Below are 14,847 nucleotides of genomic sequence, written 5' to 3'. Positions count from 1 at the left end.
AAAGAGAGATAAACAAGTCGAGATACACAAATGTACGAAAAGGAAACAGATTTTGGCTTGTGGAACGAGGAGGGATTAAAAGCATGTCCGTTTTGCAGTGTATTTACTTGGAGAATGAGTTACACAAGTGTGTGTAATCAGATTTACTGACAGGCTGGACAAGAGTATGTCCACAGAAAACACTGACTGTTATTCAGATGGATCTCAGTGGAACTTGTGGAAGATGTTCTCATGGTCGACTTTGGAAACACACCGGTAAACCACTGAATTGCAATAAAAGAAAAGAAAATGAGCATGTGTGTTAGGGTTGGTTCGATGGTAAGGGGTTTGAGTAAGATGGTTTTGGGCTAGATTAATGGAGTTTTGGTAGCGTTGGTTGACACATCGCTTGTGTGTTTTTTGAATTCAGCCAAGAGGTTAATCTGTGACGTTTAAGGAGTGGTCACATTTCCCCACACAGATTTCACTTATGTTCGAGTTGGTCATTGTGAATTCTGTGTGAGCTGTGCTTCATGTATCTCTATGCTCTTGACAATAGATAGTGGATCTTTTTTGCCTGCAAAATTTCACCTAAATTTCACTGAAGTGACTGCATAACAAGAGGACTAGGGCCCTCTAGAGGGCCTCAGCAAATTTCCAGGGGGCCCCAGTAAGCATTTTTAAAATTAAAATAATAGTTCATTAAAATGTTAAAAACACTAACAATAAAGATGTACAACATTAAACTGATATCATATATTTCAAGATTACTTTTTTTGTAAACCAAAAGGCCATTGAGTATTGTCTTGGACAAAGGGGAGTCTTGGAAAAACTTGAGAACCACTGCTCTATTGGTTAAATGTCTTTCATTATGCAAATTCACAGGTTAGGGATCACCAGACTTCATCTTTTGTCATCCGTGTGCCAAAGTTCAAGACAAAATTTCTTTGGATGAGCTTGCGCGTTTAATTTTCTCACATTTGTAGGCGTACGAATGGAAGTGAATGAAGCAGGAAGACTTTAGTTACTGTGGATTTCATTTGAATTGGTTTAATAATTGTCAATAAATAGAATATAGTACTACATACAGTAAATAAACAGAGAGTCACATTTTCAGTGTTTCATCTGCTGAACAAGCATTACAACTCATTGAAGAGTTCCTACTTCTAAACACAGCCTCATTTCATTTAAATCAGTTTAATACTCCCATCTACTCTGATTAAGTTCCACAGATGTGTCTTTGTAATCATCTATATGACAGTTCTTTATAAAGCTGACCTTAAATGGTGGATGGAGGGATGAACACATGAATCTGCCTGCCTGCGTGCACACAAAGACACGCAAACATATGCTCTTGGGTCCAGATGGAGGGTCGGCCAGATCAATATCCAGTCGGCAAGACTGAGTCTTATCACAGCTCAATGAATACGTCAGGCGCACACACACACACATACACACTGAACACATCTGTAACCAAAAGACTGCACATCTCTACACTTGTCTAATTAAGCATTCACAGTTGCATCTGTGGAAAGCGGAGCATTGGCTTTCATACACAGCTCTATTAGCAGCAGTTCACGCACACAATCTTATGTGGTCAGTTACTCTCTGTTGGAGCTTTAATGGTTATAGATTTGTGAGTAAAACTGGCTCTAGATCAGGGTTATGTTAGAATCCGTACACATAGACTCCACCAAACTGATTCGTCCTCTTGAAGGAGAGTGAATGTGCAGTGGATTAATTAGTGGTGTTTGCTACATTATATTTTTCATGTGCTTGACACATCATGATTCAGATCAGTTGACAGGCTTCATTTAGTTATGGTATAGAAGATTAATTGTATAGGTAGCGCTATTTTTAGTAACATAGCTGCTTTAAACAAGTCTTAATTAAACGTCTTTTCTTGCCACATGTTTTACGTTTATAAACGTAAGCAAAGTTGAACAAGATTTGTGCTGTGATTTCCATCGATCCACTGACGGGTCCAGGTTATTGATTTGTCTTTGTGATTTATGTTTTGTTGCTGATTAAGTTGGTCAGGCCGTCCATTTAATGTAATGTGTGTTTGTGTTTCATAGACGTGGCTGTGGAAGGAAAAGGAAAGGGACACCAGTAAAGGTGTGCGAAAGAGTCTTTGCTACAGAGGATGAAGAGGAGAGCATGTCAGAGAACAGCTATGGACCAGAGAAAGGTGAAGTGTGTGTTTGTTACTTTAACTGATACATAAGAAGAAAGAAAACTGAAAATGATCAAAAAGGAAAGAACTGCAAATATCAGGAGCCAGTCTAAAGTTGTGTTGACACTGATGACAAAGTGACCAAAGGAAGTTCATTTTCAATAAGAGTAGGCAATTTGAGCCAGTCTGAGCAGCTGATAAGTGTTTAGGCCTAATCCACGATGCAGAAGCTTCCAAAGGGAGGGTCTTTAGAATTGAGAATTCCAGTTGAATTCCATTTCAGCACCTTTTTTGAATTTTTAATTAAAGCACACAGAATCATAAAGAATCGTAATTCAAAATTTAATGTAATATCTTAAATAATAGATTTAATGTATATTAAAAATATTTATATATAAATATCTTTAATATATACATAATTATTTACGTAAGATAAAAGAACACTTCATTTCCCAGAATGCTCTAATTTAGTTGGAGGTCACATGATCAGTCTTCTTAGATACTCTAGTCAAGCAGGAATTCCTGCTTGCCAGCATCCATTGATTTAATTAGTGTAAGTGCGAATGTGCCATAACTCATTGAAGTAAACACCATGACTTATCATTTGAGCACATTATACATGTATGTTTCAGAGATCATTGTAAACCTGATGATACATGGGGCAACTTTTTGAGCAGTTTTGCCAGGCAACTTTTTTTGAGCAATGTTGCTTGGGCACTTTTCCATTGAGAATGGGTAACACATTTCTATCTAGATAATTTAGATCGGTCGTGGGCCCTGTGTCTCAGCTGGTTGCCTGTTGATCGTGTATCATCAGCTTAAGTGTGTAAATATCTATGTGAGACCTTATTATATGTGTTTCAGGTGATGGTCATGAAGACAAACACAGAGTGTCTGCTGCTGATGGACCGTACTATGAAACACAATCTGTTCAGCTCTGGTGAGTGAGTGAGTGAGTGACTGAGTGTGTGTGTGTGGTCTGAGTAGAGATACTGCATGTGTGTGTCTGTGTGCGTGCTAGGAGGAGATAGCAAGTAATTGTGTTTGTTGTGTGGTTGGGAGATACTGTTGTGTGTATATGGAGGTGGGGGATTACTGGAATGCAAGCTGTGTGTATGTGTGTGTGTTTATTGCAATGTGTTTATTATCGTTGGGTCAGTGAGAGGATGTGTGTGTGTGTTTGTGTGTGTTTATCATAGTGTGTTGCTGGGCTTATGGTATGTGTGTGTGTGTGTGTGTGTGTGTGTGTGTTTGTATCTGTTTATTGCTGTGTTTAGTCATAGTGCTGAAAGAAATATATGTTTATATGAATCTACATATATCATATATGTCAATGATGACGTGTGTGTGGGGGGTAACAGTGTGTTCTGTAATTATAAATTCATATTTATTTATGACGTTCGTACTGGGTTGGGAATGTTTGCCAGGCTTATATGGGCTTCAGAGCTGATGGTTAATCTATATCATTAAGTATATGTTAGCATACACAAAGTAGCATCAACTAACTATAAACAACCTGTTTGTGATTCAGTTCTATTTATCTAAATCCACTGCTTAATCATGCTATGAGTTCACACCAAACGGGACATTCTAATTTGTCATTTGAGAAGATAATATGTTATTAATGTAAATAACAAAAGCAGAGACAGCATGACTTTATTACAGGACATGCATTGGTCTGCCACGTAGTGGTTTAGAAAACAGGGTCTGCAAGAATTCCCAGATGTGGTTCTCTCTATCAGTTTTATTTGCTCTATTACTGTCTGATGTAGTTTTCTCTCATGCAGTGTGAGTGAGGAGGGCTCTAGCGGAGAGAGGGGGGCCGTCTCGTACCCCCCATCACCAAACTGCCGCATTCGTGAAGTGCACTGTGGAAATCAAGTGCGACTGATTGTCATAGCGATCCGCGACATCACAAAGGGGGAGGAGATCACTGTGGATTACAGTTTGACCGAGTGGGGAGAAAACGCTATGGTAAGTGTAACCATGACAATGGCTAGCACATCTCAGTGCTTTAAACTCCTTTTGCACTTAGTGTTACTAATAATATGCAAATTGTTGAGGGTTTATAATTTTAGATGTGTTTGTGACATGAGTTTATATGCATGGTGTTTGATTTATTCACGTGTATGTGTGAGAGTGTTGGAGGGACTTTATAGTCTCACTCTTATGTGACATGATTGACATTTTTTTGTAATGATCTTGCATCCCTCTCTCAGGGTTTCCATGGCACTGTGCCTCCTAGTAGCTTTGATTGTAGCTTGGACCACGAGAGCAACATTAAGAAGGTAAAAAAAATTTTTTAGCCTACAATGTAGGTATGTGTTATCTTATTAATCCATAATGGAGTCTTTTGTGCTTCATGTATGGTTAATGCACACTTGCATATACCTATTGAAGGTTGCATGTTGTCACTTTGTGTGCTTGCATGGCTTATTGTGTGAAAATGTGGATTGTTGTTATAGTGTTAGTTTTGTTGTCATTATGCTTTTTGTTTATTGTTCTTGATATTTTAAAGGGTTTCAAAACATTTTGCCAAAGGACTGCAGTTGAAAATTAGGTGACCGGCCTATCAGTCTTACTTCTTTCCGATTTCGAGCTGATCCGTTTTGTTACCAGCGGCACAGGCAATAACGTCACATCAGCCGCACATTCTCGCTCTCTTCTCTCCGACGACCCCTTCTCTCTCACACACATCTCATTCGCTCCGGTTAAATGGTGCTTGTATTGCGCATCATTTTAGTCATTCCCGCAGGTTTTTCGCACCAAAAGCATGCGCACTACCACTGATCTATATTAGTGGACCGCACAAGCGACTCAGTCTCAAACAGCTTGTGAGCCACAAATACCAAAATGAGTGGCTAACTGCACTAAAACGTTCAAATACATACAAAATTATGTCAAAATGCCCGTTTTGGCGAGTATACAGTTAAACACAGTCAGTTTTGGGACATTAAATAGTTGAGAAAGAGAATGCATGTTGTGTAACAGTATATTGGGTCCTTGGATAAACTCTTAGGACCGCTGTCCAATATTCCTGCTGATGTCTGTCATGTTAATCAAAGAACAAAAGACAAAGAAAATCACTTTCTGCTCTTAACTGAAGACGTTTTATAACTTTAATGGTAAGCATTAATTTGCATTTAATTTTTACAATGAAGACTACAGAAATTAAATTTGATAAAAATTTTCATTTGATTACGTTATTTTCTGTAGTATTTCTTACCTAAATAAAAACTTACTTAACCTGAAAAACTTAGTTTCATAGCTCTCTTTATATGCTGTCAATTATAGTTCTTAGAAAAAAAATCGGAATCGGCAAAAATCAGTATCGGCAGATCACACTAACAAAAAATCGGAAATCGGAATCGGCCGAGAAAATTGCAAGTGATGCATCTCTAAAAAAACTATAGAATTAACAACATGCAAATTTTACAGTTTAATAAAGGTTAATATGGGATAGTTCACCCCAAAATTAAAATTCTGTCATTAATTACTCAACCTCATGTGATTCCAAACCCGTAAGACCTTTGTTTATCTTCGAACACAAATTAAGATATTTTTGATGAAATCCGAGAGCTCTCTGACTCTCCATAGACAGCAACACAACTGACACATTCAAGGGACAGAAAGGTAGCAAGGACATCATCAAAAAAGTCCATGTGACATTAGTGGTTCAACCATAATTTTATGAAGCTACAAGAATACTTTTTGTGCACAAAAAAACCTACTTTATTCAACAATTCTTTTACCGCGAGTTACCATCTTCTGCCATTTTCAAGAGTTCCACAACAAGGTGCAGCGCATGCATTCACTACATCAGCAGCAACACGCGCGTCCATCGTGATACTCTTGATAATGGTGGAAGACGGTAACTCATGGGAGAAGAATTGTTGAAAATTAATTATTTTTGTTTTTTTGCGCACAAAAAGTATTTTCATAGCTTCATAAATCTACAGTTAAACCACTGATGTCACATGGACTATTTTGCCAATGTTGTTACTACCATTCTGGACCTTGGTCATGGAAGGACCCTGGCTGTCCATGGAGAGTCAGAAAGCTCTCGGATTTCATCAAAAATATCTTAATTTGCATTCCAAAGATTAATAAATGGGTTTGAAACAACAAGGGGTGAGTAATTAATGACATAATTTTCATTTTTGGTTGAACTATCCCTTTAAGACAATAATAGCAATTAATTGACAAGAAAAATCATTGTTTGAATGCTTCTGAGGACCTTCAGCCTACACTTTCTGGTCAAAAACCTCTTCAAAATGAGTGTCGGTGGTGATTAATCATTTTCAGGTGGATACAAATAAGTTCTGTCCTACATTTTTTCACTTTTGTAATTTATATATGTTACAGAAGTAAAATGAGTGCAAGGCTTGAATGCAATGCTTTTCAGATTATTTACCCTTTAACAGATCTTAGAAATGCATGTGTTTTTTTTTTTAGGAGGAAGAGTCCAGCCCAGTTCCACTTTCTGCATCAGAATACCTCACACCTTCCTGGTCTCTGTCTCCTACCTCCTCTCCTCTGTCTCACTCTGAGCACAGTGATTCAGACCTCGACTCGGATGATGCCAAGAGAGAGACGCGCATGCGATCACTTCACCGCCGCAAGAGGCACAAAGCCCTGTCCTCTGTAACTACACATGCTAAAAGAAAAGCACTTCAGCGACCCCCCAGCCATCCTCCCCCTTTTCCACACTCCCTACCGTCCTCCACACTGCAGCCCACTGCTCCCTCCAGACCTGTGTTTAAGTGCCCGCAGCCTGCAGGAGTTGCTGCTAATACTGTCAATGTGTCAGTGGGTCGTGGGCAGAGCACCATGGCACAAAAACAGCGTTGTGTTTACTGTAGTCGTCACTTCCGATCTCTCCCACGCCATTTGGAAAAACACCATGCCCACCAGCCAGACGTGCACTCTGCCCTGGAGCAAGCGCGCACCCCTGGTGACCCTCCTTGTGTACAATCGTGTCTCCCATCATCGAGTAAACAGTCCCAATGCCTACAAGTGGCTCCTGTGCCAGGTGTGGTGGTGGTAACACCACAGTCACCTCCAGCTTCTTCTTTGTCGCCAGTCAGAAGAAGTCCTGCCCTCTCTAGCTCTACTCACAAAAGTCCTGCTCCAGTGACTCCTCCCAGAAGAGGAGGTGTCCCGGTATCTGTCTTAAAGAGGAGCCCACCTACTCCTGGTACTCCTCCGAGAAAAGGAGGACGAAAAATGAAAAAGGATAAAGAGGAGGTAGACATTTTTGAGAAGATGAAAGAAGAGGAACTGCCCACTCCAGTCTTTGTGGATCTTGTTAAGGAGTCAGAACCTTCTAAAGAAGAAAGAGAGGACAATGGAGGGAGAGAAGAAGAAAGCGGAGCGGAGGATAAGACTGACCTGTCAAGGTTAGACATTCACAATGTTGAAAACAGTTTCACTGGCTATGTTTACATGCAACCAAATAATCCATTAGTAATTGGATTCACTGTTCAATCGGACAGAAAAGCCTTCAAGTAAACATCTTAATTGATCCGATAGAGCTCGATCTGAATTAAATTTCGATTAGATTGAAAGGGGTGGTTTATTCATTTTCTAATTCGATCGAGACTGAAAAAATTTAAAGGACTGCGCATATGCAATGACGTAAAATGGTGTAATGACATGACGTGCTTTTCCCGTTTTGAATGCAGTGTTGTAAAAATGAGTGTCCTGTCATTATAAAATTCTCCTTTCAAGTGTAGTCCCTTTTTCTGTTTCTCATCCATATATATTTGGTTTTGGGGACGGGGACGGGTGCTTTTACTGCGTGATAAATATAAGCAGCACGTCACGGCTGTTTATACGTAACATTTATCCAGAAATAGATAAAAATTAAGTCTGCTGTTAAAAAAAAAAAAAAAAAAAACAGTGTAGCAGAGTGGTTATTGTGCACAAACTACAAGAGACTCTCTATATTTGTGCAGTGTGCATATGTCAAAAAACTATTCTGATTTGAAGCTTGTGAGATTGTGAATGCAAACATAGCCACTGTTAAAATGTATAGAAATTTAAATTCACCTTATCTTTTTTTCTCTTTTCTTAGTTTGCGTCGTCCCCACATGCTCCCACTTCTTTCCTCCCTTTCCTCCCTGGTGTTGTACCTGCGGCGGCTGCAGCACTCTGCCTTTATTTCTCTCTCCCGCTCACCTCAGTCGGCCGAGGCATGGCGTCTCCTCTGTCACTCCAGCCTGGCCCTTCTCATCCTTTACAATCGCCGTCGTGAATGTGAAGTCTCCAAACTGACAATCTCAGAGTACCAGGCCCGAGTCGCACCCCAGTGCCCCATCCCTGTGCAACCTGGTGCCCCGTTAACTCTAACCCCACTGGAGGCTTCGCTCTCACCCTTCGAGCGGCTGGTCCTCCCTCATCTCCCTCGTGTCGGGGTCCAAGGGAAGCGTGGCCGCGTACAGCCGCTCATCCTCCCCCCACACTCAGAAGCCTGTCTGGAGATGCTTTTGCAGACTCGTGCCGGTGTGGGAATCGATCCACAGAACCCCTATGTGTTTGCCAGGCCGTATCATTCGCCAGCTACTCCCCTGCGAGGAACAGACTTACTACGTGGTTTGGCTCGGTCCAGTGGTTCACGGCACCCCCGGGCACTGACGCAGACATGCGTTCGCAGACAGGTGGCGATACTTACGCAGCTGCTGTTATTAAGTGAGGGTGAGGAGGAAGGACAGCATGGGGCTGCCATACAGCGATTGGAAAGCTTCTTGCAGAAGGAGTATCACGTGACTCAAAGCTGTGCAACCATCGGCCAGGACCCTGGGCTGATGGGTCTAATCGGTCGGGTGGTACTGTGCGGAGAGAGAGATGGTGTCTTGTTCCGAGGAATGAGTTTACATCACATCTGTCTGGAGTTAGATGGTGAGTGAGTTGTTGTTTCAAGCACATGGCAGTTGTAAATAAAGAGTATTGGACTCATCAGTCATACTTACCCTTCCCTTTCAGTGTTGTCAGGAAACTCTGCCGACTCGCTGTCAGAGGACTCAGATGTTGAGCAGAGCAAAGAGAAACCAGAAGCAGCATCTCCTGCAACCACCATTGTGATGAAAAAAACCACAAGCAACAACAAATCTCCCCGGCCCAAGAAGATGAACAGCAGCTCCCTGCTCTCAGGGGGACGAAAAAAGGCCTCAGGACAGCCCAAACCTGGTGAGTCTGATTGTATGACTGTCATACAGTGTGAAAATATGCTTTGTACTCCTCAGTTCCAGGAAATGAGGACAACACTGATAATTGTGACATAATCTGTAGGGCTGGGATGAAACTCTAATCTGCCGATTCAATACTATCCCGATACTTGTATGCTGATTCAATATATATTGCAATAATTGAGTATTGCGATTATATAATTATTGCGATTCGATACAATGGAAAATACTTGATCATACCCTTAAAGAGACTGTATATCAGGGGTAGGCAACGTCGGTCCTGAAGTGCCGATGTCCTGCAGAGTTTAGCTCCAACCCTGAAAAAAACCCTCACTTGTCTGTAGCCTTAGTAATCATGAAGACCTTGATTAGTTTGTTCAGGTGTGTTTGATTATGGTTAGAGCTAAACTCTGCAGGACAGCGGCACTCCAGGACCGACGTTGCCTACCCCTTCTGTGTATGATGAGTCATATTAACAAAAACAATGCATCACATCTTTCTTAACATTTATTTCAGGAGCATACACATACACAGTGTATAATTTAAAGTACCTTGAAACATGAATCTTTCAAGTACCAAAACCCTGAACTTGCACATTAATATAATAGTCAAATGTGCAACAAAATGACTAGAAAAAAATCCCTCTGAAATAAAATCGTGCTATGTTACTTTGCATACAGTTTTATAACCCTTTCAGAGAGGATGCTGTATGCCAAGGCCAATATATCGGCTGATATTTGGCATTTTTCAAATATCTGCATTCATGCGTTCAAGGCGGGACTTTTATTTTGACGGCGCTGAGAGCAGCAGCACCTGAGCACACAGTGCTGTCTAATACTGATAAAAGTCTGATACATAATAATCCGATAGAACTGTTAAACAAAGGAATTAAAATGTATACAAAAAAGTATTACAATGATTGCTTTTATATTGTTAGTAATAGAAAGGCAAACATTATAATACTTTCTCGTTTGCTGTCAGCATTCAGCAAATACGCATTTACATCATTTAAACAAATCTTTGAATGGCTAATGAAAATTTAATTTCACAAACCTTGCAAACTTAGTCAAATCAGTGATAATTTAATTTCACAAACCTTGCAAACTTAGTCAAATCTTAGCAGGCCACCCGAAAAAAATATGATTTATTAAATATTTATTTATTGGTGAAAAATACTTTGTCATCTAAAGTATGTTTATTTTACTAATTCATTTTTTAATCCATTTTCAAATGATTTCAAATTTCTTAAAAATTTCTTAAAATAAATACAATTATATCGGCTTTATATCGACAATTGGCCACCCTGCTTTCCAAGATATCGGCATCGGCTGTCAAAAAAAAACAAAAACAATATTGGTCAACTACTACCCTATATGGCCACGAACTTGTATTTTATAGCTCCTGAAATTCTCACACACACTATCCATTTGCTTTCCGCCCCGGTTTGGATGCCCAATTTCTATTGGCTGCTTGGATAATCGTCACTGAGCTAAGCAGCGAAAGTTGCACTATTTTGAATTTTGACCATGGCGTGCGTGCAAGCTCACCAAACGTGTGCTTCATCGTGAGTGCGCTTTGGTCGATGCAGCAACAAACCCTCTTCAGTGGTGCAAGCCATGGGTTTCATAGCGCAGCGCATTCCACGTCCTGTCTGAAAGGGCCATTAGTCATGTCTAGCACTGCTTTTCCCAGCAGTGTGTAAAATCCAAATGGTTTCCACACTTGGGATTTAAAACGTGAATGTGCAGGCAGAATTCTCGAAGAGGTTTGATCCATGGATTTGCTTTCTCACACTTTCTCTGAAATGGATATGACTTCTTCTAGTACAGATAACAACAAATACATTTCACCCTCTGTTGGAGTAAAAGTGGTAACTTCTCCCCACCACCTCTTATGAAAAGTAAAATAATTAAATAGAAATAGATTCTGGGATAAACCAATTGATTTTTAAATCATTTTAAAAAGAATCGCGATAGTTGGGTAAATCACTTTTTTTCTCCCAACCCTAATAATCAGTGTTTACATGCGCAAAGCATGGACCAGTTAAACCAGGGTTCATTTTATAAAACAGATTTTGAGGGCTGTTAACTGCAACCTTTGTTAAAGCCATATAAGCTAATAATAGGAAAGAACATAAATTTAAATATTAAAAGATTTATTGACTCATATAACATGTTGTTCTCTTTTGTCTTTGCCGTAAAACACATCTTCCTTTTATAATGAGAAAAAGTTCTGTAATGAGAAGAATAGTAAACATTGCTGTTCTGTAGCCTGTTAGAGTAGGACAGACTTTTAACTTTTTCCTGACATTAAAATGAGCGTAATATTTTTGTCCTCATCAGTTACTCTAATAGCAAATGCATTTGTTGTATTGTTCTGCTTATATGGTAACAAATAGGTATTTGTCAGTCCTAAAGGTATAATTTTCATTGACCTCATTTATATGCACATCATTTTCAATTAAAGTACATTGTTGTCAAGCTTTTGTTCAGAAAAGAGGTTTATATACTCTAAAGCTATTGGAATTACAGGTTTTAATTCTTTGTCATGCTTTATGCTGTATTTGAGTGATTCTGAACTCAATCATTTTAATTAATGCCTCTGACAGCAGCACACAAGTGTGGGGAAAATGTAAACCATAAGAATCTTATGTTGCCTGTTTTTATATTGCCTTTAAAAAAAAAAGGAGTAGAAATTTGCCCTGTTTTTTTTTTTTTTTTTTTTTTCAGTATCACTGTCTGGTTTGGGCATGTGAATATTCAAAATAAACAGTTTATTTGACCAGAAATTCCAGTTAATGTAAGCATGTTGGAGCAAAAATGTATTATTCAGATTTCTTGTAACTAGAATATTGGCATACCTGGTTATGTTTATGGTTTTGCAATATAAACATCAACATGTATCATTTATCGGATCATTGTACGCATAATCATGTATGTCGGTTTTTTTTTTTTTAATCTAAGTTGTATTGTTAGGGTTCATGATGATTTATTATTTTTTTTAATATTTTAAAATAATCTAGCTCAAATCTAAATTTAAATACTCAAAAAAACAGTATAATAAAATGTAAACAAGAGCATTGTGATGGTGGTGTTTATTGTCTGCCATACAGCCAGAGCTCCAGGCCTGAGTCCTTCAGCACAGTGCTAACTCATTGACCTGAGCGTATGTGCTTGGGCCTGGGGGAGCGGAGTGGGAGGAGGAAAACCTGAGTTCAGTGTTTACACAGGAATAATGATTAACATACGTTCTGTTCTCTGCCTCAGGTAAACGTGGTGTGCTGAAGCGGCCTTGGTCTGAGGCGGAGCGGGCAGCTGTTGAGTCCCACCTGGTGCAAAACATCATGGAGCTGCGAGTGCCGGCTAAAGCGGACTGTGAGCGCTGCCTGGAGCTCTGCCCCCTGCTGGTCACCAACCACCGGGACTGGAGGGCTGTGAAATTCTACTGCCACAACCGTATACAGCTGCTCAAGAAAACCCAGCAGAGACAGGGTCCACCCGTCCTGTCCGTCTGCTGAGGCTGTGAATCAGCACGCTGCTGGGAATGGAGGAGATGTGAGGGAAATATTGACATGGTACAGTCACAGTAAACACAGTACAAATTCTTTAATTAATATGATGTTGTGTGTGATTTGTGTCCGGTGTGTAAAACGGAAAATGGAACCACTCTGGGAAGCAGACGGAAATGCGCACTTGTTGTGTACTTTTCCAACTATGACGAAAGAACACTACTTTTTCTGTCTGCAGATGACCAGTAAGTTTTTCTGTTGCTGGCTTAAAAGTAGATGACCATTTTAGACCAGCCGTAAGTCTGAATGGCTTCGCTCTCTCCCTTTGGCCATGCCTCTATCTCTCCACGGACAGAGAAACAGGCAGACTGAGCAACTTGTGCCTTGATGGGAGTCAAACCTCAGTTTCATTCACATTTGTGAACGTTTTACTGTTATTTACAAATTTCATCATTTTTCATGAAATGAAGGAATATGCATAAGAAATGGGATTTAAGAAGGTGAATTTTTGCCTACCATCTTTGCTCATTAAAATGGTTTAAAAAGTCCCTTTGAAAACCAACCTGAATTAAAACATTTTATTTAAAGTTTTTTTTTCCCCGTTTTTTGGGAATTCCTTACTTTTGTTCCTACCATTTTAAGCCTTATGTGATTTTAATGAAATAGTTCTGTTCTCATTTACAGTATTCTTGTTGTCAAACCAGTATGACTGTCCTTGTTCAGTGGAACACTCAGTAGAAATTTGAATGATTTTTGAATGCACTTGTCTTTTGCAATTCTGAATGCAAATAAATATATCATAAAGGCATCAATCTAGTGCACAGATTCATATGGATGACATCTATGGCATTTTTTGATGTTTGTGCATTATTAATCGTAATTACAAGAACAAAAATTACCAGAACATTCTTCAGAATTACTACTTTTTGTTCCATGGAAGAAAGTCATACAGGTTTGAAAGAACATATGAGGGACGATTTATTTTTGGGTTCTTTTCATTAAGTTAGCTGTTTGGTACTGTAGCTTGTTCAGCATTGAAAAATAATCAACTATCTGTCCTGTGCTGTCAAAAATGGACATGAATGAGTGAGCAGATGAGTTTAGTTCACTTGTTTGCATTGTATTCATCCATCAATTCCATATGGAAATTTAAACTGTGTATTGGAAACACATGATAACCACACGTAACACCTCAGTTTATACTTTTTTATATATCTATCTACTTTGCTGTTTTGTTATCCTTTGTTCTTTCAAACTTTGCAAAGTATATATGTACACAAACATATATATATATTGTTGTTACTGTTAACAGTGGTATTGTTATTACTATTAAATCTTACTGTGGTGTTTTTTTTTCCATTTCCACTTCATGTACATACTGAATGTAAATATTTGCAGAAAAAAAGAGCACGATGTAAATATACCGTAGACAAGACAAGCTTGTTTTTGTGTTGTCTGTGTGTGTTTTTTTTAAGTTGTCTGAAATTATAATAATAAAAAATGTTTTGGTTGTAATTCTAGACTTGGTCTTGTTTGTGATGCTCTTATAGAAAATGCAGAATAACAGCAAAAAATCCTTACAATTCTGTCCAAAGATTTCAATCTAGCGATGTTCTGCACTGTATTAATTTAAAATTATCTAATTTAATTTGGTATTGTTCATTACATTTTAAATGGAGCAATTTTATTTATTTATTTTTTAAGTGCAGTACATAATGTTTTCCCTTATTGATCACTGTGTCATTGCACTCTGCACTGATAGGTTTGATTGGATAGTGAGCGGCACACAGCTATTTGTTTTGCTCCAGTCAGAAAGGTTTGTTTGCATTAAATGCTGTTAGAAATCAAGCTTCTGCTGTCTCTAGTAGTTGGTCCAATATCATTTAAAAAGAGTGGATTTATTATTAGCTTACCCATTTCATTTTTGTTATTGTTGTGCAAAACATTAAGAACAGTTAACAAACCACAGTCCAAGACTTGCATCAAACCTGACGCAA

General features: G+C 39.0%; 1 protein-coding gene across 2 annotated transcripts in view; it reads left to right on the top strand.

Moving 5' to 3' along the window:
* si:dkey-117m1.4 overlaps nucleotides 1-14,365 on the top strand; it is a 20,236-nt gene extending 5,871 nt beyond the window's left edge. The window contains exons 2-9 of one of the 2 annotated variants that reach the window (XM_042716579.1): nucleotides 2,058-2,170; nucleotides 3,020-3,095; nucleotides 3,943-4,129; nucleotides 4,375-4,443; nucleotides 6,611-7,554; nucleotides 8,232-9,055; nucleotides 9,140-9,343; nucleotides 12,609-14,365. In XM_042716579.1, coding sequence (XP_042572513.1) covers nucleotides 2,058-2,170; nucleotides 3,020-3,095; nucleotides 3,943-4,129; nucleotides 4,375-4,443; nucleotides 6,611-7,554; nucleotides 8,232-9,055; nucleotides 9,140-9,343; nucleotides 12,609-12,859 — 2,668 coding nt within the window. In that variant the 3' untranslated portion in view covers nucleotides 12,860-14,365. Of the gene's footprint in view, nucleotides 1-2,057; nucleotides 2,171-2,651; nucleotides 2,709-3,019; nucleotides 3,096-3,942; nucleotides 4,130-4,374; nucleotides 4,444-6,610; nucleotides 7,555-8,231; nucleotides 9,056-9,139; nucleotides 9,344-12,608 lie in introns of those variants that run through there. The other variant, XM_042716580.1, reaches the window with a different exon arrangement.
* Nucleotides 14,366-14,847: the final 482 nt, after the last annotated feature.

Source organism: Cyprinus carpio, chromosome B1 (assembly GCF_018340385.1).
Source record: "Cyprinus carpio isolate SPL01 chromosome B1, ASM1834038v1, whole genome shotgun sequence".
Classification (NCBI taxonomy): Eukaryota; Metazoa; Chordata; class Actinopteri; order Cypriniformes; family Cyprinidae; genus Cyprinus; species Cyprinus carpio.
This window is presented reverse-complemented; position numbering and strand designations above follow the sequence as displayed.